At 39.8% G+C, this 11283-nt stretch overlaps 1 protein-coding gene across 2 annotated transcripts in view; it reads right to left on the reverse strand.

The window, feature by feature from the left end:
- Positions 1-8392, reverse strand: part of dcxr (dicarbonyl/L-xylulose reductase) — a 31839-nt gene extending 23447 nt beyond the window's left edge. The window contains exons 1-3 of one of the 2 annotated variants that reach the window (XM_030399648.1): positions 8297-8367; positions 8026-8105; positions 6382-6479 (exon numbers count right to left, since the gene is read on the reverse strand). In XM_030399648.1, the coding sequence (XP_030255508.1) occupies positions 6382-6479; positions 8026-8077 (150 nt within the window). In that variant the 5' untranslated portion in view covers positions 8078-8105; positions 8297-8367. Of the gene's footprint in view, positions 1-6381; positions 6480-8025 lie in introns of both variants that reach the window. The other variant, XM_030399649.1, reaches the window with a different exon arrangement.
- Positions 8393-11283: the final 2891 nt, after the last annotated feature.

Below are 11283 nucleotides of genomic sequence, written 5' to 3' on the forward strand. Positions count from 1 at the left end.
CGTTTGTCACCTACAAAAACTTTAACTCACCAAGTGTTTGTGATGAAAATAAATCACCACGACCGTCAGCTCTCCAGACCAAGACTTCAGTGAACTGTCCTCCAGAAAACAGCCTCCGTCCCCGCGAGTGACAGAGTCAGACAGCGTCCTGTTTACTGATGGTGATTATGTATAATTATGTAATTTAGCGCGAAAAACTAAACTCCGTCACTTTCCAGGATGTTTGGTGGGTCAGGATCTCAATCACTACACAATATAACAGCATCCATATGATCATAAACTGTCCGGACAGGGGAACACCTGGGGAAACACCGACGTCATCAACATGACGTGCACCGTCACGCCTCTTTAGGAGCCGCAGCGCCGGCTTTCTGTGTGAATTACACACGTGAAGGCGGAGATGCTTCGCTCTGTGTGAATCACCATCGGCGGAGAATTGGCGAATCACCGCGCCCACCGAGATAATGCGGAGAGGCTGTTTAAAAACGGCTACAGTCTTGTGGGGGAGGGTGCTGGTGTCTTCAGTGGAGGCGGAGGAGGTGAAGGTGGAAGAGGAGGAGGAGGAGGAGGAGGTGGAGGAGAGGTGCTGCACCGGAGAGCTCACATCAGGGGAGTGAGGGGGGAGGGGAGGAAGCATTTGGGGCTGTGAGGGGGTGAGGGGGTCTGGAGGTGTCAGGGAGACAACAGAAGGCTGTGAGCTGAACCTAATAACGGGTGAATGGCGAATGTAAGTTGCACACAGTGAAAGCACTACACCCTAAGTTATCTTGAAATCAATTATTATTGTCACTAGTGCAGTGCCCGTAAGAAAAATTTATTCATATATATATATATATATATATATATATATATATATATATATATATATATATATACAGATAGATAGATAGATAGATAGATAGATAGATAGATAGATAGATAGATATATATAATAGAAAAGTGGAGGGTTAAGTAGCTTTTTCATGTATGGCCAAATGAGGCTTTGTTTGAAGGTGGGACCTCAGGGATATTTAGGTTTGTTGTGGAATCTGATATTCCAGGGTATAATTGGCTGTTTTTGACTATTTTTGATTTTGCCATTATATTTCACCTTAAAAACTATTCACTTGCTTTTTTTTTCAGCACAACCTCACATGTGTGACTGTACAGTTATTTTTTTATTTTGACAAACTGTATTAACACAATGGACCTAAAATCACAAAAAAAACATAAAATCTGAGTAGAAAAAGTTAGAATTTTTTTTTACTGTGAAAACCACAAATATGTTTAACAAACCATTTTTTTATTACTTATAATGCAAATATAAATTGTTGTTTGCTAAATATGTGCATACATTTAAAATATTTACAAAGTTATATGTAACTATTTACATTTAAATGCAGGCAATGCTCAGGTCTGCCTGAGCTCCTTCCAGCTGAATGAAGAGCTGCACTGCCTGCTCCACATTCAGCTTCTCCTCATTATTCTGACTCATTAAACAAAAAAAACGACTCCACTACACACTAAACACACTACACCAAACACTACACAACACACTAACTACACACTCCAAACACGCTAAATGTCACAAATCTCTCAACTCTCAATATCGCTGTCTACACACCGACCGTCGTTGCCTGTCATTCATCCGCCTACGGCCTACAACTAAACTTGCTGCTTGGACACTTTCGTGACAAAAGCCCATTTTTACCGTTTCTTCCTGCACCAGACACAAAGCAAACGTGACGGCAAAGTTTGCGAAAAAAAGCGTGGCGGACATTATTTACCCTAGGTCTGGTTTTGGACGTGCCGGTGGGTCCGGTCCGTCGCCTTGGGAGGTGGGCCGTGTAGCTAGCGGCTCCACAGATTCCGATTCCACTTTGTTGTCCGCGCGTCTCTGGATCTCCTCAGACCCGAACAGACTCGGTCCGGACTCTTTTAGTCTCATTAATCCACAACAGTCAGTTTAGATGCACAGAACAGAACAGAACGGGACCGAACTGCCGGCAAAATCCCGGTCCAGCTCGCGCCGCTGCAGGTATAAATCTGCTTGTTTCTTAAGGTGGGGGGTCGTGGTGGGCTCTGCAGTGGTTGGCTCTGATGCGCACGTGACTGTAGTGGCTCCGGTGGACAATGCTCGTGAATTTGTAAAGCATTTATGAAATAATTTATTAACGGTGTTATTGCAGTCCAAACAATTGCAAAGTCGCACACCCTTGAAACACGCAGCAGCCATGTTGTAAGTCTCAGGTCAGTCTGATCCTGATCCGCAGAGATATTTGAGGCATACACACACAGACAGACAGACAGACGGACAGACAGACAGAGATTCCTTGATTTTATAGAGAGATTTCTGCTATTTGTATAATTCCACAAGTCACCGTGAGTGAGTGACTGAAATCCTCGTCATACTATTCAAAGGCTGCAGCAGGCGACTCGTCGAACCGGGGTGAAGTTAGTTTCAGGTTGGATATTCACTCGGGTCCAGCCGCGACTTTACTGAGGTTCACCCAGTGTTAGCAGCAGGAGGTTAGCTCACCTCCAGAGCCTCGCGCTGAATCGCTGGAAACTGATTTAGGGACCGTCATTAAATTACTCAGCATAAATATATTAATACAAAATAATTGCAGTTTTTTCAATATCTTTCATTTCATGTGACCCAGTGACTCCAAACCAGCAGCAGATTGTATTAGTAAACTGGGGAAATGAGGCACACCATTTTTTATGGTACTTTAGTGCTTCCTCTTCTTTATATGAATATTAATATGCAGAAATTATGATTTTTTCTCAATAGCTTCCATGTCATGTCACCCACTGACTTCTGAAACAGATTCTGTTTCCATAAAAGATATATAATTATAAAGAAAATAATGGAAAAAGTTCTGTAATGCTCAAGAGGTTAACATATTGTCAAGCAGCAATGTCACCTTCTACACTATTTTGGCTCATGTCTTAGATTCTGATTCTGAAATCTTGAAAATGATTTTTTTTCTCAAAAATCTCACCTGTAGTCACCATTTAAAGGGTTATTTTTCAAATTTTTCTTATTTCAAATAGGTTCGATATCGACTGATATTAAACACTTATATCGTGATACATTTTTCAGCCATATCACCCAGCCCTATGAATGTCTCATTTTGATGAACTACACATACTATGGAGCCAGAACGCTAGTTGACATAACGCTAGTTGTTTAGGGCTAGCTTAGCGGCAGCAGTCAGTCATGCAGTTGCAAGGCAACCGGACACAGAACACCGCCAGCGGAAGTAGTTATCTGTAGTGATGTGTCGGTCGCGAACGTAACGGCTCTTAGAGCCGGCTCTTAGAAGTGAACGATCGGAGCTGGCTCCTGTCTGGGAGCCGGAGCCGCTTTGTTTTTTGTTTTTTTTTTCCCTCAATTTTTTTTCTGTCCAAGCCCCACGTGATTGGTCAACTACACGTGTGGTGCAGTGCCATAGAGAGAATGTTAACTCTATCACTCTGGTGTGGTGCTGTCTGTGTCCCCGCGCTGAGCAGGAGGGGCGGGGCTTACAGATACAGCACACACACAGAGAGAGAGAGATATCAGTGCAGTTGAAAGTAAAAAGACAAGCAAAGTGAACCTGCTGCTAATGAAGGTGCCAGTTTGTCTACTGCAACTGTTGCTGCTGCAGCGTCTACAGTACACCACCACAACCACCTGGACCTACAACCCAGAGCTCATTGACACAGTTTGTACAAAAGGCTATGTACTTTAAAATGTATTTTTGTAGTACTCTGTTCCATGTTGAGTATAATAAGCCATATAAATAATAGGGCTGACCCCAAATAGTCGACCAAGCACTGGTCAACCAAAAACTCAAAAAATTAACTCAACTTCACCTATCACTCCTCCACGACGAACATGATGTACCACCTTAAACATGTAGCCTAAGGAGACTAGCTACCTGCCCATGGCAGCCCGAACATTTGAAAGTAGAGATAAATCCATTTTATTATTGTTATATGTGCTAGTATTAGACTATTCGTGTGTACTGGGGAAGCTAAATTATCCAGCTCACTGTGTTTTACTTATTGTGTAAATCTCTCTACAGGCGCATAGCTATATAAATATATGTATATATATATATACATATATATATATATATATATATATATATATACATATATATATATATATATATATATATATATATATATATATATATATATATATATATATATATATGTATACATACATACATGCGTCGATTAGTCGACTAATCGCTCTAAATGACAACCACTGGTCGACCAAGAAAATCCTTGGTCGGGGGCAGCCCTAATAAATAATAATCATTTGATATATAGTAATTCATTTTACACATAATTTTTCAGTATTTTTGGTAATAAATTAATTTAAGCAACAAAAAAATTTGAGGAGCCAGTTGGGAGCCGATAGAGCCGGCTCTTTTTAGTTAGATGAGTCTCAAAAATCCGCACACAAATGCAGGGAGGTTTACAAATTAAAAGCACTGAGACAAATGCGCGTTTGACAATTCATATATCAATGTAACAACTTCCAAATATGTTTTTGGTGAAAATTGCAAATAACTGACGATTTGTACATTTGTGAATTTTTATTGCACATATTTAAAACAAGAAATATTTGTGTGCGCATCACAAATATGTTTACAAATCTTATTTTTATATGTGAATTTCTTTTTTACTTATATATGGATTGAAGCATATTTATGTGTGCATTGAAAATGCATTTGTGTATCGAGTCATATATATATATACAACTCCCCAAATACATTTGTGAGTCCTTTTTCGTGCATTTATTCCTTTATGTGTGCATTTATCCATTATGAGACTGTTCTGGCTCCATACCTACACTGGCTTTCACATACAACCAGTACTGATCCATTCTACAGTGATCACAGTACAGAACAGAAGTGGATCATGTATACTGACTTCAGTATGAAGAATATACTGAAGACTATTAATATTTATCACTGAATCAAGACTCCAGTGTCAGCAATAAGAATTCTCCTCACAGAAACTAAATGATTCAAACTACTGTAGAGTAAAGTACTGAGTGTGTTCTGTCCAGAAAGAAGCTAAAATCTTGTTTGCTATCAGGATCCACAGACAGCCTCACAGGGAAATTATCAAACAGAAATACTTTTATGTGATTATTAAGCATTACAAATAATCATGGATAATTTCAATATATGGGAATATTACAATTACTGAGCGTTTCTCACTAATAAAATGTTTATTATAATTAATAATAATAATAATAATAATAATAATAAAAATTATCTTTAGCATTACTATTTCAAAAAAACATTTTAATTTCTATTTAAAAGATATTTTTGCTTTGATTATTTTATTTTTGATAATTGCATTGTTATTTACAAATACAGTGCTGACGACAGAAGACAAAAGTTTGGATCTGTTCGAACACTTTTAAGAACCTCCAGATTAGACACTTCATAACGAAGATGCAAAACTCCCTCGGTCTGCCAAATCTTAATACTTGAGCATCTTGAGGCAGACGGCCAGATCTACAGATTTGAATAAATTACTGTAGCTGCAGCAAAGTTGAATGCTCAGAGGATGTGAACGGCCTGCTGGTGTTTCTATCTTGATGAACAAATAGATTATGAGACTATAAACTACCGTGGTTTTACTCCATCAACCCTCGTACACCTGACCTGTGTGTTCAATGCGGTATACATGAGGGCCTCCTCCCAGTAAGGCCTAACAGCATGTACGAATATTTTGCTGATATGAAATTAAAATGTCATCGAAATCTGTGAATATATAAAGCAAGTAAAGTTGGGTTGATGGATTGTTGTGACTATGGAAAAACATAAATCTATAGTAAAGGTCAAACTGAGGCTCATTCATATTTTTTGAGTCCTTTGTGTGTTTTCTGTGGAGTGTTTTGGAATGATTATTGAATGATTAAATACACTAAACATATTCTCAAGAAAGTGTCAATGAACAGTGTCATATAAGTGGCCTGTTGTGTGAAGTCATAATTATGGAATCTCTCCATCTCCGTCATCCTTTATGTATAACTGCATGACAGAGTAGGTTCAGTTTTCTACATCCTTGTCATACAAACTAGTGTGGATCTGAAGTAAATGAGCCAGAGGACAGCTGCTCCTCACACCTCACCCAGTGATGAAGACGTAGAGCAGGATGAGGAGAGACAACAGATGAAGGAGGTGAACAGAGCAGTGGAGTGGAGAGAGAGGCAGACACCTCAGATGATAATGAATGGAGCGATGGAATGAGAGCACAATGGGACAGATGAAACAGAGGAGGGTGTGGGAGGGTCACAGGTCAGGGTGAGGGGCCCCTCAGATAGGTGACCATGTCTGTGGTGGGGGTGTGTGTGGTGGTGTGTGTGGTGGTATGCAGGGGGTGTACCTCTTGCACCAGAGTGTTCAGGTCAGCCTGTGTGCGCGTGACCGCCGTGACCTTTGCCCCGCAGCGTGCCAGAGCCAGAGCCGTGGCCCTGCCAATCCCTGAGACAGCAAACATCCATAAACACAAAGACTTATTACAGAGCGAGCTGCTGCTGTGACACCAGAGCTGACACACACTCACACACACATTCCACACATGTCTCAGGCTATGCCACACTGCAGTCCACCAACAAAAGCTTTTTAAATTCCTTTTTCTCACAGACTCTTTGTGGGTACGTGCAATCTAACAACCACCTCTATGCGTTTTCTGAAGCTCACATTCTGTTTCATTATAGAGTTTAAACATCTTTCATTTACAGCAACACTTCACTTCAACGCCCAGCATATAGGAGCACTACACAATAAAGTTAAAGAATTTTCTGTGTCATTTGTCATCATCAATTAATACTGCTATTATTTTATATTACCACTGTGTTTATAGAGCAGCCTCCATTTATGTGCATCCACGAGAGGAGCAACACACTGTAAACATGTAGAGTAGATGTTTACATAGTGCTAATATACTGTTCTCAACAGGGAGGGTTCAGATGTTGTTCCCTGAATACACACATGAACAGAAGAGATTTTTTATTAAATCAATAGTTTCACAAGTCTTACACTGTATCATGTTGGGCCAAAGCGCTTTGGTTGGCTGGTTGTATTTAGACACAATGCACATTTGACATCCGTTGTTTTATGATGAATTAAAACAATATATTTATATTTAAATGTATTTTTCAATCATTCTGATTGTTGTTTGTCTTTATGAGAACTAAAACTCAGAGTGTATCATGATTAAAGGAGAGCCAGCAGCTGCAGTGCACCAATGTGCATTAAGGGGAACTTAATGTAAAAACACAAACCAGTGGCTGTTTTTTTAAGGAGAAGCGAGAAGTCGCTGTTATTGTGTCTGTCCTTTCTTTTTCATTTTCTTTGGTTTGTTGGTTTGGCATCTTGGTCTTGAAAAGAGTCATCAAGCTGTGCTGTAAGATTACTGCTGTTATATATATATAATATGTATGAAGTGGCATATCGTCAAAGTCATACTCAAAAGAAACCTGAACAAAAGGACCTTCAGAGACTGCCCGGTGGTTGGCTTGTGATCTCAGTGTATCTGGATCTCATGCTGTGTTTAACCGCTCTCTGTAAAAGTCTGTGGAATATGTCAGCCTCATGACTCTGTTATGATCTGCAGTCTTTAAAGCCATCAATCACTCTTTCTTCTTTCATGGATGTTTTCAGCATGTTGCAGAGCCTAGCTTTTCTTTCCTACTCATGGAGCTCACACTGTATGATCCTCTGCTTCACTTTGTAGTCTCAGCTCCAGAGCTCCGGGAGCTCAGTGTGCAGTGACCTGAGGCTCACTGTATGCTGTATGACATTCCCGTTATTAATTCATCCTGGTGCATCTGATATGATCTGAAACAACCTGACTCACGAAGGAATACACAACCATAGACACACACCTGAACAGTTTAACTTAGTGAACTAATGGATTTAAACCTACAATGTGTACATTTCAATGTAGTTCTTAAACCCGCCAGCTGGTGTCAGTGTTGGGACTGTGTCCGGTCCATACGTTATGTGTTGTCGGTGCCGTCTTTACCTTTTCCTGCTCCGGTGACAAGAGCTCGTTTGCCTGCGAAGGAAACCTCCATGTTGGGTCAGGTCCGGGATCAATTGTAACTGGACTCACAGTGTGGAGAGAAAGTGGATCAGAACAGACTGAAGGATCATATGACTCGTCGGGTGTGATCGAGTCAAACTCAGCTGCTCCTCGCTGATCGTTCTCTACAGCTCAGTCACAAGTCCCTGCATCCAGATCAGTCATAAAAAGTTCTGTTTGAAGGGTTCAGTAGGGTCTGGCAGGTTCTTACCAGCTGAGCAGCACACAGAGCGGTCGGTCCGGGCTGCACACTGCAGGAAGTGCTGCCTCTGCTCTGTTCCGCCAGGCTCAAAGATCGAGCTGACACCACAGCCAGACGTGTTTGTCTTCCAGGTCAGTCCTGCACAGTCAGTGAGCAGGCACACAGATCCAGAGTCGCAGCTGGGAGCTCACATATATTCACTGTTCACCTGACTGACAACACAGTACAACACAACACAGCACAACACACAGGACGCCACGTTCTCATTCATCTATACATCATAGTATATATATAGTTGAGGCCAAAATTATTAGCCCCCCCTCATGAATTTAGACAAAACTCTTGATTTCTCCATGAAAATGACCATTAACAACAAGTGTTTATATTGCATTTGTTTCCAAAATAACAAAGACAAAATGTCCACTAAGTTTGATTAGGATATTTTATTGATAGTTGTAAACAAGAAAGGGCAAAAATATGATGTCCACAATGATTAGCCCCCTGGCCATTAATAGTCAATTGTGTACCCTTTCTGAGCCACAACTGACAGCAACCTCTTAGAGTAGTTCTTTATTAGGTTGGCACAGGTCTCCTGAGGGATTTTGGCCCATTCTTCCATTGCAAATTGTTCCAGCTGGTCCAAATTGCATGGTTTCCGAGCATGGACATTCACTTTAAGCACCTGCCACAGACTCTCAATAAGATTGAGGTCTGGGCTCTGTGCGGGCCACTCCTGGACCCTGGTTTTGGTATCCTTCAGGAACTGTTGGACCAATATCGATGAATGCTTCAGGTCATTGTCTTGTTGGAAGGCCCAGCGATAAGGCTAGACTCCCTTTCTTCACCAATCATAAGCAACATCCATGTACCCAAACAGTTCCAGTTTAGTCTCATCAGACCAAAGCACAGACTTCCAAAACTCATCATCAAGTGTTCACGGGCAAACTTCAGTCTGGCTGTGATGTGCCGCTCTTTGAGTAAAGGGGTTCTTCTGGGATGAGGGCCCTGAAGCCCACCACGATGAAGAGCCCTCACAACTGTCTTCCTTGAAACATCAACTCCAGAGGAGGCCAGGTCGACAACAATCATCTTAGCAGATGTCCGGGGGTTCTTGCTGACATCTCTGACTATGACCTGAAATCTTGCGCTTACGACCCAACCAGGTTTGTTTCTTGCAGAATTTGTCTCCTTGTACTTGGCAATAATGCAATGTACAGCGGTTCTAGACTCTGTGAAACGCTTGGAAATGGCAGTATAGCCTTGCCCCTTCTCATGAGCCTCCACTATCTTCTTTCTGAGCTCAAGATTGATTTCTTTTGTCTTTGGCATGGTGAGTAAAAGTAGTCCCTCTCAGTAATGTGTACAGGTGCCCTGTTCCTTGGAGTCCTTTTATGCTGATTGAATGCTCGGTTGTTGTTACGAAGCCAATTGACTACACAGGTGTGGTTTGAAAGCTGATTGGTTAATTAGGTGTGTTTTGATAACAAAAATTCACATGGGGGGGGTAATATTTTTGACTACCCCATTTTTCACTATATTTGATATAAAGCAAGCCTTAAAATGTATTTCATATCCAAAATGTACCAAAAGCTACTAAATAGCACTTGTGAATGTTTGATTATATTTAATTTAATTATAAGTTTTATCAATGCTGCAAACACTGGGAAAAATTTTAGTGAAAGGTTCCATAATTCCTGGGGGGCTAATAATTTTGGCCTCAACTGTACATCTATACATCATATCATATACACATCTATACATCATATCATATACACATCTATACATCATATCATATACACATCTATACATCATATCATCTACACATCTATACATCATAGCATATATCCATCTATACATCATATCATATACACATCTATACATCATATCATATACACATCTATACATCATAGCATATATCCATCTATACATCATAGCATATATCCATCTATACATGATAGCATATATCCATCTATACATCATATATCCATCTATACATCATATATATATCTGTACATCATATATACATCTGTACATCATATATCCATCTATACATCATATATACATCTGTACATCATATATAAACATGTATACATCATAGCATATACACATATATACATCATATCGAATACACATCTATACATCATACCATATATACATATATACATCATATCATATAAACATATATACATCATATCATATATACATCTATACATCAAATATACATCTGTACATCATATCATATATACAAATATACATCTATACATCATATCATATAAACATATATACATCATATCATATAAACATCTATACATCATATCATATACACATCTATACATCAAATATACATCTGTACATCATATCATATATACAATCTATACATCAAATATACATCTATACATCATATCATATATACATCTATACATCATATCATATAAACATCTATACATCATATCATATACACATCTATACATCAAATATACATCTGTACATCATATCATATAAACATCTATACATCTATACATCATATCATATATACATCAAATATACATCTGTATATCATATCTGTTATGACCCTGGGGGTCATAGTTTGTATATTGTTCTTGTTTGCATTTGTCTGTGTTGTTTTCTCCCTCCATGTCAAGAGGAGGTGCTGTGTTCCCTGTTTTCTGTTCTGTCCAAAAAGGTACCACTGCGGCTGATTGGTTGAAATTCTGGAGGCTGCTGATTGTTGGAATCCAACTGACTGGGACATTTAAAAGTGGAGCCTGCGGCAAACCTGGCCTCTGCCTCTGCCTCTGCCTCTCTCTCTCTCCCTCTCTCTCTCTCTCTCTCTCTCTGATTGCTGGCTGGCTGGCTGGCTGGCTTGATTAGTGACTTTGTGAAACTGATGTTCATTGTGGTTGCGGCAGAGATTCTGATCTCTTCGTACATATTGTAAATATTGTTAAATCCTTTTTCAGTCTACTTTAGTAGGGGTGAGTAGCCTTTTTCTTTGT

This window comes from Sparus aurata, chromosome 20 (genome assembly GCF_900880675.1).
Source record: "Sparus aurata chromosome 20, fSpaAur1.1, whole genome shotgun sequence".
Lineage (NCBI taxonomy): Eukaryota > Metazoa > Chordata > Actinopteri > Spariformes > Sparidae > Sparus > Sparus aurata.